The 23543-nt window shown below is 38.2% G+C and overlaps 2 protein-coding genes across 4 annotated transcripts; both read right to left on the bottom strand.

Moving 5' to 3' along the window:
• Positions 1-144: 144 nt before the first annotated feature.
• Positions 145-20819, bottom strand: hnf4g (hepatocyte nuclear factor 4, gamma). Of its 3 annotated transcripts, XM_054765582.1 has the most exons (12): positions 20576-20819; positions 17395-17472; positions 9000-9165; positions 6691-6785; positions 6251-6357; positions 5988-6137; positions 4354-4441; positions 3955-4107; positions 2840-2889; positions 2566-2752; positions 619-738; positions 145-547 (listed from the first exon to the last, which is right to left on the bottom strand). In XM_054765582.1, exons 2-12 carry the CDS (start codon positions 17423-17425, stop codon positions 438-440), a joined length of 1257 nt encoding a protein of 418 aa, XP_054621557.1. In that variant the 5' UTR covers positions 17426-17472; positions 20576-20819; the 3' UTR covers positions 145-437. The 3 variants fall into 3 exon arrangements, with proteins under 3 accessions (XP_054621557.1, XP_054621559.1, XP_054621558.1); XM_054765584.1 differs by lacking the exon at positions 17395-17472; XM_054765583.1 differs by lacking the exon at positions 20576-20819 and having other exon boundaries at positions 17395-17636.
• Positions 20820-20961: 142 nt separating this feature from the next.
• Positions 20962-23468, bottom strand: LOC129174203 (probable G-protein coupled receptor 141). Its single transcript, XM_054765934.1, has 2 exons — positions 23368-23468; positions 20962-21979 (listed from the first exon to the last, which is right to left on the bottom strand). The coding sequence occupies exon 2, from the start codon at positions 21977-21979 to the stop codon at positions 21059-21061; it is 921 nt and encodes a 306-aa protein (XP_054621909.1). The 5' UTR covers positions 23368-23468; the 3' UTR covers positions 20962-21058.
• Between the last annotated feature and the right edge of the window lie 75 nt (positions 23469-23543).

Here is a 23543-nt window from a genome sequence, read left to right on the forward strand (position 1 = left end):
CACTAGGGGGCAGTACTAATTACCACATTTTTGGAAGGAAAAAAAGAGTATATATATTAAAAATCATGCTGCTTCTGATGAAATATAAACTATGACAAAAATGCACAGTTAATTTAAGTAATTTTACAAATTAATCTGACTGTTTAGAGTTCTAGTATACAAAAATCCTAAAATATCAACATGCATTTAACATTATTTTACACCCTCTACTATTTACATACTGTACTATACAAAAAACACCCCATAATAAGCTTCCTAACAACCAGCAACCTAAAAAATATACAATTTGGAAGTTTGGCAGTCTGACTTCATAATAATATTATTGGATATTTTCCAAATAAACCCAATGAACTAGCAGTCTAAGTTGGTACATCCATTTGTCTTACACTACGTTGAGGCTACAGGATGCTGCTGTCGTACAGGACGCTGATCCTGCATCAGTGGTCTGCCTGTGTGGAAGGCGAAGGACTGGGCTGAGGAAAGTGTTTGAACATCTCTGGTGCTTGACCCCCTTGTGGAGGCGATGGGATGGGAGTGTCTGGAGAGGCTGCAGGGACAAAGACAAAGAAAGCCTGAAGTATTCCTTCTATTTAATCCAGCCAGTGAGTGTTTTCTTACCTGTGTGTGGAGTGTGTGTTACAGGCATGGTGCTGATGAGCAGCGTGTGTCCAGTTACGGGGTCCTGGGTCAGCTGGCTGTGTGCTGGATGGTGGAAATGCGTGGCCTCGGATGCCAAGCCTGGATATGAAACATTGGCTCTCATGGGTTGGCATGACGAGTGTTAGGGCCACCATTGAAAACAATACTAATCGGAGACTTCGGGAATAAAGTCGTAAATTTACGAGAAAAAAGTTGTAAATTTAAATTTATATAAGCAAGGCGGCGACACGCAGTTGTCAGGTGCTAACCCGGGAGTACCTCAGGTCGGCCCCAGTCAAAGGCCACTAAAGAATGTGTAGTTGAGCTGTATTGAAAAGTGCATACAAATTTACAACATTATTCATTATTCTCGTAAATTTGCGACTTATTTACTCAGAAATGTACGACTTTATTCTTGTAGATTTACAACTTTTTTTTCTCTGTCGTAACTTTAGACTTTTTTCTCGGAAATTTACGACTTTATTCACCTAAATTTACGACTTTTTTCTATGTCGGAACTTTAGACTTTTTTCTCGTAAATTTACAACTTTATTCGCCTAACTTTACGACTTTTTTCTATGTCGTAACTTTAGACATTTTTTCTCGTAAATTTACACCTTTATTCTCGGAATTTTACGACTTTTTTTCTCGTAAATGTACGACTTTATTCTCATAAATTTACGACCTTTTTCTCTGTCGTAACTTTAGATTTTTTTGGTGTAAATTTAAGACTTTATTCTCATAATTTTACAACTTTTTTTCAAGTAAACGTACTACTTTAAATTTACAACTTTTTTTTCTTTTTTTAGTTTGTTCTCGTAAATTTACAACTTTATTCTAGTAATTTTACAAGTTTTTTTCTCATAAATGTACTACTTTATTCTCATATATTTACAACTTTTTTTCTCTGTCGTAACTTTAGACTTTTTTCTCGTAAATTTACAACTTTATTCTCATAATTTTACAACTTTTTTCTCGTAAATGTACTACTTCATTCTCGTAAATGTATTACTTTTTTTCTCTGTTGTCGCTTTAGCCTTTTTTTCTCATAAATTGACTAATTTTTCTCTCGTAAATGTACTTTGGTATTCTCGTAAATTCACAAAGTTTTTTCTCACTCGTAACTTTAGACTTTATTCTCGTAAATGTATGGCAATATTCTTGTAAATGTACGACTTTATGCTCGTAAATTTACGACTTTTTTCTCGTGAATTTGAGATAACGTCGTCAATTTATGAGAAAAAAGCAATGATTTTAAATGATTTATACAATTTTATTATGATATTACATTATATTTTTCCCCATAATTCTCCAGTAAAAAATAAGCATATAGAACCTTTCGCTTTTTTTATACATATACTTGTAAAATTTTATCTTATATTTTATTTTCTTTTTATATAAAATTAGTTTTTCTTACGTGAGCAATTGATATTACATTGTGCAGGTGTACCTAATAAAGTGTCCAGTACATGTCGGCGACAAGTAAATATGATAACAAGTCATCATTTCTACTGATTGATTGATTTTAATCCCCATTTTTCCTAAAACCAATACATTTCATCCTCTTTTTAAAAAAAATCGATATTTTTTTTTATTTGAACTCATTTTTATGGCACCGAAATTACAATCTACTCCATTCAATTATGTGTCAGTTTAATGTGTGTCAATTATGTGTCAAATTTAAGCAGAAAGTACCATATTTTAATAAAATACAATACAATAAAATAAAATAAAATAAAATAAAATAAAATAAAATAAAATAAAAGCAGAATCTGTAGTATTTTAAAATTCAAAACACTCCTAATGACACTGTGCTGCAACAAGCGCAAACTGAGGTATCTATTATTAAGAGGCCCAGTGTGACGTTTTGTTCACAGTCTGTACAGTTGGTCTATAAAAGGAGCAACGTGGCCCCATGAGCATCACCTCCCAGCAGCATCTCGTGCAGCAAGTTGTCGATCTTGGCCAAACCGCACAGCTTGATGAACTGGAGCTGCTCAATCATTTGCCAGGTGATGCTTTGCAAGGTTGGCAGAAGGAGTAACAGCTCCCCGAAGCGACCCCGCGAGTCATACTGGCGGTCGTTAATGTAGTCTTCCAGACTCATCTGGACCTGCGCGCACACGGAGAAACAACAAAATCTGATGATGATGACGCAAGTGAATTCTAGAACATGATCGAATCTGCAGGCTGCCCTCACCTGCAGACGCGTGGCTTTGATCTTTGACGGATCCCGCAAGGACTTTGCATCTGCAGAAATGAAGTCAAGTCCCTTACAATTGTATTTGCTTAGTATGGTGCCAACTTTCGTTATTATTTTTGTTTCAAAACAAAGATGTCCTCATAGGAAATCATGTAAACCCAAAAATATGAGAAAAATGTTATAGAGAACTTGAAAAGCACTCGGAGAGCGCAGACCTCCGCCAAGCGCTATAGTTCCCTCAATGTTGTGAATCACACCATAAACATTAGCCCTACATTTATTTCATCAACATATTTAGATTCCTTGACCATAAAAACATACCATGGAAGGGTTTGAATGACTTAAAGAATGCTAGCATGTTAACATTAGCATGCTAACACTTAGCATGATAGCGCTAAGTGTTTATACAAGTGCCGACCTCTGAAAATGCTAAAAATGTTACTGTAATTTTGCTAGCATGGTAACATGCTAACACCTAGCATGATAATCCTAAATGTCTGCTTAAATTCATATTCATGAAAATGGCAGAAAATGCTATTATGCTCATGTTGGCATGCTAGCAATGCTAACATAGCATGTTAACACCTAACATAATCGTGTCTACCTATGAAAATGGCTAAAAATGGTAATATGCTAACAGCATACTAACACCTAGCATGATAGTGCTAAGTGTTCATATAAGTGTCTACCCATGAAAACGACTAAAAATGCTACTATGTTAATATTAGCATGCTGATGTTACCATGTTAGCATTGCTTGCATGTTAAAATTTGCATGCTAACACCTAGCAAGATAGTGGTAAGTTGTGTCTACCCATGAAAATAACAAAAAATGCTAGTGCTAACATTCGCAATCTAGCAATGCTAACATGCTTAATATTTTGACTTTACTGACGTGATTTTTCCATTTTTACTGTTTTTTTTTTTCTTGTTAAATTACATTTTTACAATGTGCTGTGGGACAATAAAAACAAATTGCGGGCTGCAAATGACCCCCAGGCCGCACTTTGGACACCCTTGCATTAGCTTGTGTACCTAAAGAGGTGTCCAGTACTTCCAGGAAGTGCTGCTTCTACAGGTGCAGCTGCTGTTAAGAGTAACAGTCACAGTTACCGGGGTCAAAGAAGACGATGGCCTTGAGCGCCGCGTACTCGGAGTCATCGATTTGAATATCCTGGAAAGGCTGCACCAGCTCATCCAGAACTCGGTTTGCCACCCTGCAGATCTCGGGCTCTGGGCTGTTTCTGTGTATCACGCAGCCATTCCCTGCACACACACACACACACACTCAAACATTAGCTGGCACGTTGAGCAGGGGAAAAAATGAGTTTTGCGTGCTTTAAATTCGATTATCGCCAGATCGTCTTACATTACGATACCGCCGCATGCCCCGGTAATGAGTAATACACTTTTGAAGTCGCAACGAGAAAGAACCCATGAGTTAATCATTCCTTAGCTAACACAACATTTAATCAGTCACCGCCAATGGATGAGGTTCTGGAGGCCGCTTACCTAAAAGCAGGAAGTCCTTGAATGGCATTGACCTTTTGGCCACTCCTAGCAGGAGGTGCTCGCCTGCATGAGCCCTGAGCAAGCTCACCTAGAAGCGAACCCACACAAAAACACTTTAACGCCATTAATAACACTGGAGAAATAGTCAGGGTGTAGTCAAGTGTACAGTTTCTGTATGCTGATATCGCTCCAGTTAATCATTGCATCAAATATTGGCCAGTGAGCTTCTTGAGCCCCGAGTGCCTGTTCGTACAAAAAGCAGCAAATATTTATGAGCAGGGATTGACTTTTTTTATCGATATCGGTCTGAATAAACTCACAAATAACAATCCAATTAAATAATGCAGGCAATGCTACAATTTCGAAAGCTGCACATTTCTACGTGGCACAAACGGACACCTCTTTTTATCCCAACATCGATAACATCGGTCGGCCGACACAATCGGACATCCCCGTCGAACGACTCGTAACCCAAGTCGCAAACGTCGCATGACATCAGTGCAGCTGACCCAAAAGTCCCCGCAAAAAGAGCAACCAGCGGCCAGGCTTCCCTAGCAGCATGCAAAACTGCATTTTTCGTCTGTATTGTCCAAATGAATAAATAACTCAGGGGTGAGAAGCATCTACAAACTGTTATGTGCAATAAAAGGCCTCACTGAATTTGGAGCAGCAAGTTCCATGCAAAACCTTTAAAAAATCATTTTAAAAAAAGCCAATTGCGCCGTGCATGCCCTGAACTCCATTCGGGAAACGTATTTTTCTACACTGACTTCTCATTGCTGCCTTTATTTTATGATGAATTGAAAACAATCTTCCCGTGGCTTACATTTTTATAGTGTTGCCTTGAATTCGGCTGTATTTTCATTTCCATAATTGTTTTGGTTTATTGATTAATTGTGTTGTTTAAAATGTTTCAAAGCAAAGCGAACGTGTGCTGTGGAAATCATGAACGCTACGTAGTTTGATTGAAACACGATCGAATCTAAAGCTGCACTTTTGGGTTGCAACAAATGTTGGTCATTTCGATAAAATACAGGTTTAAAAAAAAAAAAGGCGTGAACATTTTCTGTATTTTTGAATATTTACATAAACTAACAAGAGCACATTTTCCATTTACATGTAAATTTGTACATTTAAATTTTGGTTGAACTCCAAATTGTACGACTGTATTGGGAGATTCCATTATATTTCATTTATCGCTGTGAAAACTGAAACGATGCCGTTTTTAAATCTGGGATTTCCTCCTCTACTTACGCTACACTTACGCCTCCTGCAGGGCCGGAGTGGAAAAGCATGTACAGAAGCCTGTGGCTTTTGCTTGGGCAGTCATTGATTTTGTCTGTGATATCATGCAAAATGGACTTTTTGAGGATGTTCTAATAGTAATATGTGTCCCTAAAGCCTGTTGAGATGGCTATGCAGGCTTCGCTACACGTCTTAAGATGAATTATTTTGTTTTTCTTCGTCTTCACTTGTAGTATGTCATCTTGGCGTCTGTTTGGTTGGAAAAGCGCAACATTTTTACATTTTTATGTGTAGAAAGTGGAGGAAGTGCACACTCGTGGTCAGTTGTTAGCGTTAGCATTAAAGCTGCAGACACACAACATCAAGCGGGCTCCTGGGGGTTGTCTTACCTGGTCATCCAGCGGGAGCTCTCCAAAAGAAGGGATGTATTTTGCCCATTCCACCAGCACCAGTAATTGCTGTCTCATAGAATCACACACGTCCCCGACAGTGGCCGATTTCTGCTCCGTTATGTCTGCTATTCCGACGGGAACACTAATCTGGACGGAGACGGGAGCCAATGAGTGGACGGATAACAATCTCTCGTGTGTATTTGCTGCTCGGATTTAATTATTGCTTATCGGGAAAGGAAGTTTGGCTTGGGGATAACCACCTGTTGGGACAGAGATTCGGCCTGGGCCAGGACAGTGATGGGCGGCACGTCTTGGGAGTCGGGGATACTTCGTCTGGAGCTGATTCGATCCCGTTCGTTCTGCACGGCTAAAACAGAAGAGACGGACGAAGAAGATGAAATCTATTTAGCTATTGGTGACGGCAGACAGGCGGTTAATATTTAGGAGAATCGTCCTCAAGGCCTGGCATCAGCAAGCGGAGTCAAACGTTAACCAGTTGCAATTCACAACAACAGCTTTAAATAAGGCATGATTGGGGGGGTCGTAAAACGCCGTGCCAAGGTTATTCCCCTCATAAACACGCACATACAAAGTAATCAGCTATTTTACAGCGGTGACTACATCAACCATTTTGAAGCAGCGTTGGGATTTGAGTATTTTCGTTACGGCTGGTTGTCAGGACGATCGACCTCGACATTACCTTCTTTCTTCATGCCAGCTCTGAAGCATTTGTGGAGTCTGCAGAAGCGACACTGGTTCCTCTTGTCTTTATCAACGACGCACTGTCTGCTGAACCTGAAGAACAACAGAGCAGCGTTCCAATCAACTCGTAGGGTGCACAAGTCCCTGCTAACGTGCCTGTGGTGCCTCTATTGACCTAAATGTAGTGTGGTGTATTTGCAGGAGCACCTAATGACGTGTCCAGTGAGTGTCCTTTTTAACATGCATCATCAAAGGCACAGTTATGTTATTATTCGAGGTATTCAATGAAAAGTTATTGTGGTTGCAGTTTGCAATGGTGTGAAACAGCACTGCACCATACAGAACTCTCATATTGGATCTTATTCTTATCAATTCCGCAGGAGCACCTAATAAAGTGCCCAGGAAGCGTCGACGTGTATCGTACATGTGTCGTTTTAACATGCATCATCAACGATACAGTCACGATGTTCACTTTTGAGGTATTTATGTTTGCAGTGGTGTAAAACAGCTCTGCATCTTGTATTGGATCTGCAGGAGCACCTACTCAAGCGCCCAGTAAAAGGACTGTCTATACGTACAGTAAATGTGCTTTTTTTAACATGCATCGCCAACGATACAGCATGCTAAACTCTTGTGTTCGACCTCATAACACCTGCAGGAGCACCTGATGCCCGTATGTATTCTATGTGTACCTTTTTACCATGCACCATCAACGATACAGGAATAATGTTAGCTTTTGAGATAAATGATTACGGTTGCGGTTTGCAGAGTGTAAAGCACCTAATAAAGTGTCCAGTAAGTGTGTATACTGTATGTACAATACGAGTGGATGTTTAACATGCATCAAAGATACAGTACAAATGTTCACTTTTGAGGTATTCACTTAACTGTGGTTGCAGTTTGCATTGGAGTAAAAACTTAGGAGCACCCAGTAAATTGGCCATTGAGTGTGTATACAGTGGTGTGGCAAAGTGTTGGCCCCCTTCCTGATTTCTTATTTCTTTGCATGTTTGTCACGCTTAAATGTTTCAGATCATAAAACAAATTTAAATATTAGTCAATGACAACACAACTGAACACAAAATGCAGTTTTTAAATGAAACTTTTTATTATTAAGGGAGAAAACAAATCCAAACCTACATGTCCCTGTGTAAAAAAGTGATTTCCCCCCTAAAGCTAATAACTGGTTGGGCCACCCTTAGCAGCAACAACTGCAATCAAGCGTTTGTGATAACTTGCAATGAGTCTCTTACAGCGCTGGGGAGGAATTTTGGCCCACTCATTTTTGCAGAATTGTTGTCATTCAGCCACATTGGAGGGTTTTCCAGCATGAAGCGCCTTTTTAAGGTCATGCCACAGCATCTCAATAGGATTCAGGTCAGGACTTTGACTAGGCCACTCCAAAGTCGTCATTTTGTTTTTCTTCAGCCATTCAGAGGTGGACTTCCTGGTGTGTTTTGGATCATTGTCCTGCTGCAGAACCCAAGTTGGTTTCAGCTTGAGGTCACGGACATTCTCCTTCAGGATTTGTTGGTAGACAGCAGAATTCATGGTTCCATTCATCACAGCAAGTCTTCCAGGTCCTGAAGCAGCAAAACAGCCCCAGACCATCACACTACCACCACCATATTTTACTGTTGGTATGATGTTCTTTTTCTGAAATACGGCGTTACTTTTTCACCAGATGGAATGGGACACACACCTTCCAAAAAGTTCAACTTTTGTCTCGTCAGACCCCAGAGTGTTTTCCCAAAGGTCTTGGGCATCATAAAGATGTTTTCTGGCAAAATTGAGACAAGCCTTAGTGTTCTTTTTGTTCAGCAGTGGTTTTCGTCTCGAAACTCAAGTGAGGCAAGTGAGGCCTGCAGTTGTTTGGATGTTGTTGCGGGGTCTTTTGTGACCTCTTGGATGACTCGTCGCTGCGCTCTTGGGGTCATTTTGGTTGGCCACTCCTGGGAAGGTTCACCAGTGTTCCATGTTTACGACATTTGTGGATAATGGCTCTCACTGTGGTTCGCTGGAGTCCCAAAGCTTTGGAAACGGCTTTGTCACCTTTTCCACACTGATAGAGCTCAGTTGATCTCAGATAAGTTATGTTTCAATTTTCCACACATGGCCATGTAGGTTTGGATCTTTTTCTCCCTTAGTAATAAAAAGTTTCATTTGTGTTCAGTTGCGTTGTCACTGACTAACATTTAATTTTGTTTGATGATCTGACACATTTAAGTGTGACGAACATGCAAAAAATAAGAAACCAAGAAGGGGGCAAACACTTTTTATGCCATCTGTCATGTTTACCATCCGTACCTGCAGGTGTAGACGTGGCTCTTCCGTATGGAGCGCCTGAAGAAGCCTTTACAGCCGTCACAGCTGGAGGCGCCGTAGTGTTTCCCCGTGGCTTTGTCTCCACAGATGGCACAGTTGCTGCTGGCCCCGTCCGGACCGGGTAGGCTTGACTCGGTTGGCATACTCTCTGCATGTGCATACAGTAAATGCATTATGGAGTGGAAGAGATGCAAATACACTGCAGCAATACATGCAAAGATATCCTATAAGTCTTTATATATATTTATCTTGCAGGCTAGTGTAGTGCTGAACATATTATGAACAGCTGTCAGCCGTCTTTTCATGCAATGAACCTATCATGGATGATGGAAAATTGAAGCTATTAAAAGTGTGAAAGGATTGTACACTAAAGTACTCCTAAGACTCATCCAGGAAATAGCAAACAGTCAGCGCTCCTAATAAACATTAGCACTGATATCTTTATTTCCAGAGTCCACGTTTTCGTTATGATTGTGATCATAATGATCAGCAACGGCACTTTTGTCGTCATAAACAAAACCATAATCATCATCATCATCGTCTGGATAGTTCCTCGCCTGCAAAAAAGATCACATGCGCATTTAAAAATGTCAGTTTTGCTTCCATTGCATCGGCACGCACGCTGCTGTGGCATCAGGAAGCGGCGCCAATAAAACGTGACACGGGACTCGTGCCCGCAGTTTCTACCTAACTATTCTCGGCTTTATTAAAATTCCGATTGCACATTTTTGTGATGTCTTCCTTGCACTTTACCAGGCAATATCATCGTGCCCGCAATCAAAGAAATAAACATCAACAGCAATCAGCAGGATAGGCGCGCCACATTAAAATGTAATCAGCTGCATATTCTTCGTCATTTAAAAAGCCATTCGTTTCGTTCACCTGGTGTTCGGATGCAGACACCAGAAACTATATTAAAGTAGGAAATTAGGCTAAACTCTTAAGAAAATCTTAATCTTAATAATATTATATAACAGCTCTGTTATATTTAATGTAATAGGGGGAGCGTGTACTGTTGATCTTTATTTTGTGCAATTTTATAAAAAAAATTTTAACACATAACTTGCATTACCAAGATTTTTATGACTTTTTTTGTCATATTAAGACAATTTATTTTAATTTATTCATTCATTTATTTTTATTATTTTACTCTGTTTACAACACAAAATATTTAAATAAAAATAAAGAAAATAAAATAGTATTAATATACATCTTAGTTCATTATTTTATTTATATTATTTTATTGGGGTGGGAGGCAAATACAACAAGTTTTTATGTGCGATTTTATTTAATTTTTAACAAATAACTTTGATTTTTGTGGGGAAAATTTTAATAATTTTTGTCTGTATAGTCTGTAGTATTAACATGTATTTTTTAATGCATATATTATTTATTTATTTATATTATTCTACTATGTTTACCACACATAATTTTTGTGTTAAAAAAAGAAAAATAAGATAGTATACAGTAAACATATATCTTAAGTTATTATATTATTTTTATTATTTTCTTTTGAAAAACAAACACAACAACCGGTTCTATGTGCTGCTGCAGCATGATCCTTATTTATGAAATTTTTGGTCATTTTGAACTCATACCTTGTATTACCGAGCTCTTTTGGGAAAATTTCCAACATTTTCGCCTGCATAGTCTGTAATATTACGACATTAATATCAATTATATATGAACAAATATATTCAATATTAATATAAATATGTATATCAGTTTATGATTTTATTATTTTGATGTGGGGGGCAAATAACACTATTATTTTGGGCAATTTTGTTGAATTTCTTACTTATGATTGAGATGACATAGATCTGTTTGGAAAAGTTAAATCATATTTATTTGTATAAATTTTACTATTACGACAGATTTACTGTATATTTTATATATATATTTCAATATATAAAATGTATTAATTTTATATCATTTTTGCATGGTAACTAAATGGGATATGTATATATATATATATATAAATAAAATAAAATAGTATAAATAATAATTAATTTTGTATTAATTTGTTACAAATGTTCTTGATTTTTAACAGCTTTTCTTGATTTTTATTTTTTTTTTCTGAGGATATGCTAAAAAGGAAGCTGCGTCCTGTCTGTTTGTGTGCTGACAGACCACAAGTGACGCTATTTCACTTCAGCTCTCTTACCAAGGGCTTGTATATGCTAAAAATCACACTGACTGACTTACACGTGTACATTTTTGGCCCTCAAAAAGCTGCACACACCTCCCCAATGGTCCACGATTGGAGTTGTACAGGCACTCAAAGTGACACAACTGAAGTCTGCGGCTGTGTTTGACACTTACCTCCATAAAGTACCTCAGCATTGTCAAAGCCCAGTGTGCTGTATGAGGGATCCAGACAGTCACAGTAGTTGGCCACTTCCATATCTAATAGAGATTTACTCTGAGGAGTGGGTGGATACTTCATTCCTGTGTTATCCTTCTTTTCTACCTCCACTCGTCCTCTCTTTTCCGTGTCTACACTATCTAACATCTTTCAGACATGACCACAGGAGATCCCTTAAATAAAAGATCTATAATCTCATGTGATTGGTCCTTGAACAAGGTGAGAAGGAGGAGCTGTGAGGAAGACTTCTCACCTTATTGTACATGACTTATCTCTCCTGCTCCTCTGCACTTATCACAGGGATGGAGAGATAGCGGTGCAAGAAATCACACCTTGATTCAAGTTTGGGTTTTTTTCCGCACAATGAAATGCATTTTCGGTAGATGTCGGGGGATATGGCTGGGTCTTTTTCTGTGTGCACAATCAGGCGCGTGGGTGCACGGGGTGCAGATGTGGGAAAGTGTTCGTGCATGAGGTCCCCGGGCCTCCTAATCTAATCAATAGTGGAGTAATAGCCGCACCACCTCAGCAGATATTATCTATAAAGGCGCTCGGTGAAGAGCCAAACACTGATAAGTCCATTAAAGCCTTCCACAAACACGCCTCTCGGCTTGACGTCCAGCTCTCGCTTCATAAAACTCACTGATCGCACGCTATTCCCCGACTGAGGATCAAACCAACAACCGTCAGCTTGACGACCCCTCTCAGACCGGGGCCATTCCACCGTGTAATTATGACTTTATTCCCATAATATTTTGCCTTTATTCTCGTAACATCATAACTTCTTCCCTATTTTTAACCTATTTTTCCAAAAATGACAACTTTAGTCATTGTTTTTAGGAAACGTTAATTATAGTGTATAACACAGCAAGTACCACCTCAAGATTGCATATTGTGTACGATGTGATTATGTATTGTGGGTGTATTTTGCTTCTTCCTTCTCTTTTTTGGACACATTTCTTGATTTTTTTTCCTTTTTTAAATTATTTTTTCCAGGGTGAATCATGTGTTTTTAGTACTGTTATTTTATTCAAAATTATTTTAATGGTGATTCTTTTTTTTTTTTATTATCGCTGAAAATGTATTCAAAATGAGATGAATTAAATGAAAAATATTTTGTTTTGCACAATGCCACTGTTTGTGCTACCTTGGCTTATGATCACATTTTAGCTTCATGGCTGTCGCCCGAAGTCAGCTGGGATAGGCTCCAGCAAACACACCTCTCGGCTTGTCAACCAGTTGTCGCTTCATGAAACTCACTGATCGCACGCTATTCCTCCGACTTGAGGATCGAACCAGCAACCGTCAGCTTGGGAGACGACCACTCTACGACCGGAGCCATGCCACCGTGCACAGAATAGGCCGAATGTTCCATCATGTTAAATGAAAAATGAATTCCCACCAATAGGGGGCGACGTTTCAATTGTCCGTTCATTTTCAATGGGTAAAATGTCGCCGAAAATAAAGAGTGAATTATGGAAAATGTGGGAATTTTTAGAAAGGTCCTGACAGATACATAGTACATCACGGGGTGTCCGAACTTTTTCCACCGAGGGCCACATAGTGAAAAATGAAAGGATGCGAGGGCCACTTAGATATTTGGTAAAGCACCACATGTACAGTAGATATACTACGGAGTAAACAAACTTATTTTCCTGATGAAAGACGGGAGTTTAAGCTTTCTTTTGGTAGGTTCCATGTTTATGTTTGTTATCACCCTAGTTTATTCACAAATAAAGTTGAAAAAATAAACACATCCTGAAGCGCCGGCCCAAACAAACAAAAGGACAAAGAGGTGAAGAAGCCAACCTTACACAGGACCATCGTCATGTTGCCTCACCACTACCTCGAAACACGAAAACACACAAGAAAACCCCTCAACAAATCCAAAACCAGCTGGTCACACCGGGACAAACAAGAAATGAAGACTGACAGAAGAAAAAGCCAGGCTGGCTGCTGGTGTGATGCTGAGGTCCATTTGCCTCAAAAGTCCACAAAACGCTACAAGACAAATATCTTAAGAGATCGAAAGCAGGGGTGACCAAAGTGTGGCCCAGGGGCCATTTAAGGCCCATGGCTTGTATTTTATTGGCCCGTGGCATGTTGTGGGAATAAAATGTAAAGAATAAAAATGAAAAAAACACAGCAAAAGGACACATTAAAGAGAAAAAGCTGAAATATACGGATGCAAATAATTAATAATAACATAAAGATTTATCTCTAAATAAACCACTTGAATCTGAAGCTGTCTAAAAATAGATACAACTTTTTTTTATCCTTTTTACACAAATATTTATGAAAAATCTAAGCGACCCCCGCTTTTTCTGCCAGCGATGGTAAAAAGGTAAAGTGTGATGATAGCCATAGAGCTGGGAATTGAAATTGAGGGTCCGGCTACCCGGCACAAAGAGAGCAAAACCATGCATTACGCGCACAAATGTTTCCAACACAATGCTAACGTTGATAGCATGTTGCCAAAGCTGACAGATGAGACAACAACAACAAAACCCCCACACCATTGGGTTTAACTGCACATTTTGGAGGGCCTTTTATTGTGGCCAGCCTACGGCAATAATCATACTGTCTAATCAGCATCTTTATATGTTATATTTGAGATATTATTATAATTCATTCCCAGTCATTTTTCAAAAGACAAGCCCTTCAGTAGCGGCCATTTTAGACGATTTTGACTGATCTTTCAAGGCACACAGATTATTGTGTTCTATGGCTATTTAAACACAGAACCTACCAAAAGAAAGAATAGACTCTCGTCTTTCATCAGAAAGAAAAAGTTTGTTTCTACCTTTTTCCGTTCTTTAGTAATGAGCAGTAGAGCATAGGTAAGTTTCAGGAAAATATCAGTTTCTGACTAAAAAAAGGGAGAAAAAACGCTTTTTGTGAAAAGATGCATTTCAAGCATAACTTTCACTTTGACACAAATATTTTTTGCTTTTGCCAGCTCAAATATCTAAACAACTATACCAACATAGACAACACAAAAAAGGGGTTGTTTTACATTAAAATAACAATTTCATTCCAAATATAACACCATGAACTATTTACAATTTTCACATTTGGGACTAAACTATGTGTGCGCGTGTGTGTGTGCACGTGTGAGCGCATGAGTTAAAATTTCCCTACAATGCGTAACCTTCTGCACTCAACGCTCCTCCACGCTCTCCCACTTCCTCCTGGCTGTCGAGTGTGTTTTTACATGCAAACGACCCCTGCCGAGCTCTCTCAAATGCACTTCTGCCACCTTGTGGCCGTTTTTATGGCTCAAAACTGCTCTAAAAGTGACATCTATTAGTGTGCAGTCACATCATCACCTCTTTTTGCCTCTTGCACAAAAAAATGGAAAAGACTTTGGGATCGGGCGTTCAGGTTTATAAAAACATAAATACGTCTTTGGTATTGAATGAGTTACTCATAACATTTGAGAGTGCTAGGGATTTTTTGCGTACATCCAAAAAGTTTAAGGTCTTAAGGAAAAATGGGCGCAAAAACAAAAGTGTGTCAGAATGTACACGGCACGGTTACAACATAATGGGGCTATAAGGGTGGAGGGACGCGCACAAGAGAGGGAGGGACTGTAAAGAGAGAGAGACGTGACATATTTAGATTACATTTTAACCAGACCCCCTGACTCATCAGCTTTGTAGAGAGTGAAAAATGTGCTCTTGACAATCACGTTCACACCTAACCAACATAAGCAGTGACAAGAAGCTTTTACAGGAATTAGTTAAGAGACACACTACTTGTGTTTAATAACAACTTCGGGCATGATCACTGCTTCAACACAACACAACTATATTAAGAAAATGCTTCTTTAGCACACACAAATCAAGCAGCTGTACGTGTGTATGCGTGTGTATCGTTGCATACCCACAAAAGTGAGTACAACCCTCGAGTTTCAGGCAATGGCAAGTGTGTGTTGAGTCTTTTTGCAGTACATCGATACCGCTATGCAAGCTGTACACTGACTACTTTAAAGTATACGCGTGTTTACGTTCGATAGTTTTATCCCTTGAGAAGATCGTCTTTTTCCAGCGAGGGCCACATCGTGCAAAATGAAAGGATTCAACTTTGCCATGTTGATATTTTACAAAGCGACACATGCGGATATGCTACGAAGTTATTTATATTTCAAGAAAAAATACAGGTTAAAATGGATATTAATAGTATCGATTTTGCTCGTTTTTCCCCATTTTTGCAGGGTTTTTTTTCAAAATATTTTAACTGTATAGTCTTCGTAAATTTTCTTTTCTAAATATTCTGACTTTAATATATTAGAATATTAATAATATTAGAATTTTTTCCACAAGCTAATTTTCCAAAATGACAAGATTATTAATTATAATTATTATTATTTTCATATTTCAACTCTATGCTACCAAAATGAAAATATTTTCCTTCATTATAGCACAAGTTTATTTTCGTAAAACTTTTTTTTGCGTTAGAATACGACTTCTTTGTCTTAATATTTAGACTTTATTCTTGTAAAATTACAACTGTTTTTTTTTCCATTTCTGCTGTTATTGTTTGGGGTTTTTTTTTTTGCCATTTTCCAACTATTTCAGCTTTATTCTTGTACATTTATTATTATGACTTTATTCCCATAATATTTTGACTTTATTCTTGTAACATTATAACTTTTTCCGCAACCTATTTTTCAAAGAATTTCAACTTTATTCATTGTTTTTACAAAACACTAATTATAGTGTATAACACAGCAAATACCACCTCAAAATCGCCTATTGTGTGTGATGTGATGATGTATTGTGTATGTATTTTGCTTCTTCCTGCTCTTTTTTGGACACACTCCTTGTTTTTTTTCTTTTTTTAATGATTTTTTTTCCCAGGCTGAGTCTTGTTTTCAGTACTGCTATTTTATTTGAAGTTATTTAAATACGGATTATTTTATTATTATTATTACCGTTATTGCTCAAAATGTATTTTCAATTAAATGAATTAAATGGCTTACCATCACGTTTTAGCTGCATGGCTTATTTTATTTTTATATAATTTATATATTTTTATATAATGTTTGTGTATATTTTAAAATCTAAGATATTTTATTTTATATATATTTTACATATTTTTTTCCATTATATTTTTAGATAATATATTTTTTTATATGACATATTTTATTTGATCATTTTTTTCAAAATACATTTTTATGTCATTTATTTAATTTGTATATAATATGCAGTGTATACTTATTTTTCTCGAATATTAATGGTGTTTTTTTTTAATCAGATGTTCCTAGATGATCCTGCGTACCACTAGTGGTACTCATACCGCAGTTTGAGAATCCATGCTACACAAAACACTCAGGGCGCCCCCTGGCCAAATCAGGGCCCGAAGCTGAATTTTATTTGCGTGTTATATTTTTGTCTTTTTAGAGTGGGTGCTGCGTGCCAGACAGCAGCGATGCGCATCATTTGCGCATTATCCGAGAATGCGGCCCTTGCGCAAACTGAATCATGGATGTTGGGGCCCTGCGTGGAAGGAGGGGGGGCTCTCAAGACACTAAACTGTATATTCATCAGCCACAATATTACTTGCATGAAACAATCTACCTTTTAAAAACTGTTAATTGAAAAATATGTTTATTATTGGACTTGTGGTTCGCATATTTTGGTTGAAATATTAGAAACAATAGTCGATACTATTTGTCTGTGCTACCAAATCTGGCTATTGAATGAAATACAGACACAATTAATTGCTTTTTTTTTAGTATATCTAGTCAAGAATAGCCCAGTGTTTACCACAATATATCAGCTGTGTTATCATGTTATCATGATATCACGTCATCTTTACAGGGCGTCATGTGCAAGAAGCATAATGAGAGGTGAGAGCACCAAAAAGGACTTGACATAACGCAAGAGAGGTTTTTCTAGTTTAAAGCAAGCACGAGTAAACTGCAATACAAATCACACCTGCTCCGGGTCCTATTCGCCGTACATGTGTTGATGTTTGTGATGTTATCCTTGACAAGCGTTTACTTACCTGTGTTTCTCTTCCTGCCTGGGAGGTGCATTGATCCAGGCGTGCACTCGGGCAGCGAGCGAGTCCAACTGGGAGAGGCTGGCGATGGACGAAAAAGGGCAAATGCAATTGAACAACAATTAAAAAGTGAAGTTTGGAGAGGCGAGCGGCCTATAATTCATGGTGCCACACATTGAATGGCGCCGCCATAGTCCTGCGACTAGATCGATTTACTAAACAAACGCAAAGATGGGTGGGGATGTTAAACAGTAACCCAAGCGCCATAAAATCCAAAAGGAGAGGGATCGCCAGGTGTGGGTGTTTGCAAGCCAAGAAGAGAGCCGTGATGACGGGAGAGGTAATGTTTCACAAAGTGATGGTGACAAAGTAACAATGTATTTCTCATTCTCAGCCCGCGAGAGCGTGCAGTTAAATGTACTTCACAGCGATGTTACTACGAGAAAATCCCAAACATGCAACAAGTAGGGATGTCCCATATTAATGGCGTCAAAAACCTGCCATCTAACATCACTGCTCAGGAAGAATCACTTGGAGTCAATGCAGCAAAATATGAAGTGACGGAGACCTGTTGAATCAGTCCAGTTTATAATTTGACTGATCGTATTAGTCCAGAGTTTCACACTTTGCCCTTTACTTTGTTCTTAGGCGGATGTTTGTGCTAGAAAATTGCCAGCATTTTTTATACCAAAGACGAAATTACACGTTTTCACAAACCCGAACTCCCAACAACATATTTATACGTCTTCTACTCACCACGAATGGATCTCACTTGAGAGCAATTTTAAGGCATAATAAAAGCGGCCACAAGGCGGCAGAAGGCATTTGATAAGAGCTCGGCAGGAATCATGTGGGAGGAAAAAACACACACGACAGAAAGGAGGAAGTGCGAGAGCGTGTCGGGACATTTTTAAACATGCACACGCATGCACACACATAGTTCAGTTCCAAATGTGAAAATTGTAAATATTTCATGGTGTTATGTTTGTAAATAAATTCTTATTTCGATGTAAAACAACCCCTTTTGTGTGTTGTGTATGTCGGTATAGTTGTTTACATATTTGAGCTGTCACAAAAGCAAAAAATATTTATGTCAAAGTGAAAGTTATGCTTGAAATGTATCTTTTTCACAAAAAGCTGGTTTTCTCCCTTTTCTAGTCAGGAAGGGATATTTTCCTGAAACGTACCAATGTTCTACTGCTGATTAAAACAGAACGGAAAAAGGTAGAAACAAACTTTTTTTTTTTTTAAATGGCCGCTACTGAAGAAGTTGTCTTTTGAAAAATGGCTGGGATTGAATGAGTTAAAAATAACTAAATAAATAATCATTTTAAAAAATGTTCCATCCATCCATCCATTTTCTATACCGCTTCTTCCTTAAAAAATGTTTTTGATGACTATTTTGTTGCTACAAAACGTTTAAAATAAAATGCTGAAAGTCCATCCAATCCATTTCCTATGCCGCTTATCCTAATTAGGGTCACGGGGGTACGCTGGAGCCTATCCCAGCTAACCGGGCGAGATTTTTTTGATATTTTTTGTAGTAGCTGTCTTATTTCGCACATCCGGTGGCGTCACAGTCAAAGAACCATAACGTGTTCATTCATGACACGACATTAGCTTGAAGGCAGAGCTGCTGCCGATATCGTCATCGGTAATAACGTCCTGGACAATATCGGTATATCGGATAAAAAAGCCTGAAAAAAAAGAATGATTTTACGTTCTACAGTAACAATAAGGTTTTTGTTTTTTTTAAATATATTAATTAATAAATCATGTTGTTTCGTGGTTCAATACGGCCTATTGTTCGTCCAAAAATGTGCATATTTAAGCTAATTTTCCTTTTTTTGGGGTCTTAAGTCAGCATTTCTATGCTTAAAAATGAAGTAAAATACAACTATAAGGCCTTCAGAAGACGCATTCAAAGACGTTGTGATGATATGTACTGAAGTATTGCACACTGGTCACTAGGTGTCAGTAATGTTCCTGTAATGTTTGGTTGAGACACACAAGCACCACATTTGATGGCCACAAGAAAAACAGGCTTTAATTGCAGGTTTGAATTATCTCATAACAATAATCCCTAACACAGGCTACTATTGCAGCTGTAACTCAACTCTGAACCCTCAACGTCACTTCCTGTACGCCCCCACTCAGCTCCCCAAGCACCGGAACACATTTATAGCAACACACGAGCACAAACTTTATTTATGTCTTATTATGTCTACTATATTGGGTAATAGGAGTGTAAAGGTGACTATAGGGGTGTTATTTATTGTCTAGAGGGCTCTAATAATGTTAAAAAACTTATTTAGAAGGTCCACGGTCAGGTGTGGATATAATAAACAAATAAACCGTGATAAATGAGGGATTACTGCAACGTAACTGGGTAAATGTAAAAATGGCATAAGCCTAAACAGGCCCGAGGAAACAAATGAATGAATAACAGTCAAAAAAAGTGCTATCAAATAAAAGAGGCTACGCGTGCCGTAGATGGTGATTGCACTTGAATGCATCGAGGCAAGAGAAAGACGACCGCAGTAACGGAGGTTTCTCCACTGGCTTCCCTCTTAACATTACTCAGCATTTCGCAACCAAGTTCATCATCAGTGTGTGACCGTCGAGAGCCACGCATTCACACGATTCACACTACTGTGGGCCAAGACGAGTACACAGTAGCTCTCCGCCTAGTCGCATTTCGGCATTGGGGTTTCTTTTCTTTGCTTTAAATTGTAAATAATTCATTTTTTTAGAGGTAACTTAATAGAAGTGGTCTGATGGCGCAATCTGCAGGGGAAAACGAGTACTTCGTTTAAATGGGAGGGTCACGGGTGGTAACCCCTTTGCTAGAAGGGATCGCCTGTATTTCTTCAAAACAAAAAATAAAATGTGTTTTTACAATAAGCAAAATAATCACCACAAGTAATGTAGTGTAATGCTATTAACTTATTATGTGTTGTGTATAAAATAAATGTATTGTGAAGGAATGATGACAGCCGTAAACTTTCCCGTCACACATTCCAGCCGTCAAGCGCTACAGTGTGCCCAAGAACACACTTCCGGCCTTCACAATAAGACCGTCGCACGTTTCATTCTGTGTGGCTACACGGAACAAAATAAGGGTCTCAGAAAAGGTAGCTTACAACAACATCAAATTAAAAACACAAAATGAGTCCAGACTCACCACTGGTACGAGCATGAAGTTTGCTTTCCAGAGAGAAGATTATCACATCGTTGTTTGCGTGTTGGTGACAGGCAGCGTGCTAGCATGAATTAGCTTGACAATGAACGTTAGCAGTCCATACATAATACATATTAACATCGTCCAAATTCACCTTTATGAATTCACACCCAGCGTCAACATTTTGGCACAATTATGTGGTAAAAGAAGAACGGAAAAAATATGTCTATTTGTGGCAGCAACGAAGAAGGTTATGTGTAATTTTCACTCGGAGAACACAATGAAGGTGCGTTCAAGGACGCTGGGAGAAACATGTTGAAACAAAACGACGTGTACATGGAAAAACTGTGGGCTTTTATTATGTTTTACATAAAATAATAGCACTTACTTTCAAAATGGATCATAAAAATGGATGTATTTATTCACACGTGTCTTTTTTTTAATCATTGTTTCTGAAAGTTTTGGTTGGTGCACTAGTGACATGGATTAAATAGCCTTTCCTGGGAAGCACAAGGAGCAAGTCCTCCTCCCTAAGAGCGTGAGCATGTCCAAGCAGTTGAAGGTGGTCAAACTCAGCAACACCTCATTGAGATTCTGCAGTTCAAGGTGCTCCAAGTAATAGAGTCGGAAGAGGTGGTAGGGGATGAAGCACACCACCATGATGATGGCGAAGCAAAGGCTCTTCAGCTGAGCCCCGAAGTCCTGCTGGCACGTGCATCGCTGGTGGTGCTTCCTGTATAAAAGCCACAGCACGTTGGCTTGGAGGCCCGTCAGCACAATGGCTACAGTAATGATCAAAGTGCTGATGATGTAGTTGATCACTTTGGCGGCGGATCCGATGCTTTTGCCGAATTTGAAGCACCGAACCGAGTCGTCCAAGCTGTCGTCATTGGCCTTGCCGTAAGAGAAATAGATGATGCAAGTGACAAAGACGAACACCAGCATCCACACCACCACGCTGGCGGCGAGCGCGTAAATCCTGGGCGGGGACGCCAGCAGCTCGGCCTTGCGGTAGAACGGCAAGAGCCGCGTGATGAGGATGACCACGTAGAAGCTGAAAGACATGTACATGTGGATGTGGATCATGCTGCTGACCACTTTGCACCAGCCGAAGCCCAGGCTCCAGTGCTGGGCGGCGTGGTAGTAGATCCGGAAGGGCACGGTGAGGAGGAAAACGAAGTGAGCGAAGATGAGGTTGAGCACGGCGATGGAGGTGGTGGACGCCGTCCGGGACTTCATGATGAATATTGTTAGACTCAGGCTGGTGGTGCCGATGAGCAGAACCAGCGTGTAGATGACGATCAGGACCATGTGGTGCTCCTGACGATGCTCCGGTGGTACCGTGCTGTCATTTTGGGGGCTCACGGTCAGCATGGAGGTTGGGGTGAAGGCTGGTTTTGAGGCCATCTGGAAGGATGAATGGATTGGCAGTGTGCACTATGACAATAATAAAGCAGTAGATGCCAATGAATGGCAATAATAATAAAGGAATACATCTTTAAATGTGTTATTAATTAATTACAATTGGAATTAAATACATAATTTTATCAAAATGTATCTAATTAGTTACCATTTAATTATAATATATATATAATATATGAATTTAATAATTTGAACCATAAATAATTACATAAATGTATCAATTAAATAAAAAGTATTTACATGAAATAAAATTAATTAAACAAAATTTAAATTAAATCACATTAAATTGATCTTTTTTTAAAGATAGTTTATTTATTTATTTTATTTCCTTATGATATATATTTTTTATGTAATTATATGAGCCTTAAGGTTCAAATGGGACAGGGTGAAATAAATGAACACCTTCAAATAATGACGTCAATAAGTCAATTAAATAAAATTGGATTTAAACACATAAATGTGTGAGTAAATGTTCCAGTAATTCAAAGAATGAAAAAATAAATAATTCAATAATTGCTAAAATGTCTCATTCATTAATTCAAATTTGAAACATATAAATGTAATTGTATTTAATTTTTTTTTAAATCCAATTTTATTTAATTATTATGTATATATCATTTCATTATTTAAGCCTTGAGGTTCAAATGGAACAGAATGAAATAGTGAATACATTTTTAAATAATTACTTAAATCTGTTGTTAGTTAAATAACGTTGGAATTAAATAAAATTGCATAAATTCAGCAAAATTGGAAATAAATACACACGTCTGATTAAATGTGTCAGTATTTAATGAAATAAATATAATAACGCCATTAAATAATTGAATTAAATGGATCATTTAATTTCATTTTATTACAACGCTATCTAATTATGACATATTTTATTTAATTTTTTGAGACCTGAGGATCAAATGGGAGTAAGTAAATCAAATAAAACTGCAAAGACATGCATGAAATACATGCGTGTTTTCTTAAATGAGCCATTAATTATTAAAAAATAAAAATAACAATGACTTGAATACAAGTGTAAAGGAATAAATTTTAAAAAATTACAATTACAATGAAATAAAAGTAAAAATGGCTAAAATAATGGTGGGTTGCGACTTAACCATTGCAAAATGTGGGTCCCAGAGTGAAACCATTTGAGAACCCCCTGCCCTAATGGATGCGTGATACCATCTTTTATCGACAGTACATCATCAATCATCCATCTGTAAGATAGTTCACGTGCCTCAATAGATGCTGCTGTTTGGATTAGCAACATACTTCCAATATGCTCAGAAGTCCACTCAAATTCTATGCTTCTATTTGAAGTTTTTTTTGCCGGACTTCTCCCAAAAAATGCACACAAAGAAATAACCAAAAAATAGTACCTTTCGGTCCTTGAGACTGCTTGGAAACAAGCGCGATCGGCTGCCAAATGGTGTAAATAATGACCCCGTGTTGCGCACGTATGAGTCCACCGACAACAATAAAGTGCTTATGCAGGAGTGTGTGTGCAAACAGGTAATTGCACACAACGCAGTCAAACCACAAAAACTGACAGCTT

This window comes from Dunckerocampus dactyliophorus, chromosome 21 (assembly GCF_027744805.1).
Source record: "Dunckerocampus dactyliophorus isolate RoL2022-P2 chromosome 21, RoL_Ddac_1.1, whole genome shotgun sequence".
NCBI classification, from domain to species: domain Eukaryota; kingdom Metazoa; phylum Chordata; class Actinopteri; order Syngnathiformes; family Syngnathidae; genus Dunckerocampus; species Dunckerocampus dactyliophorus.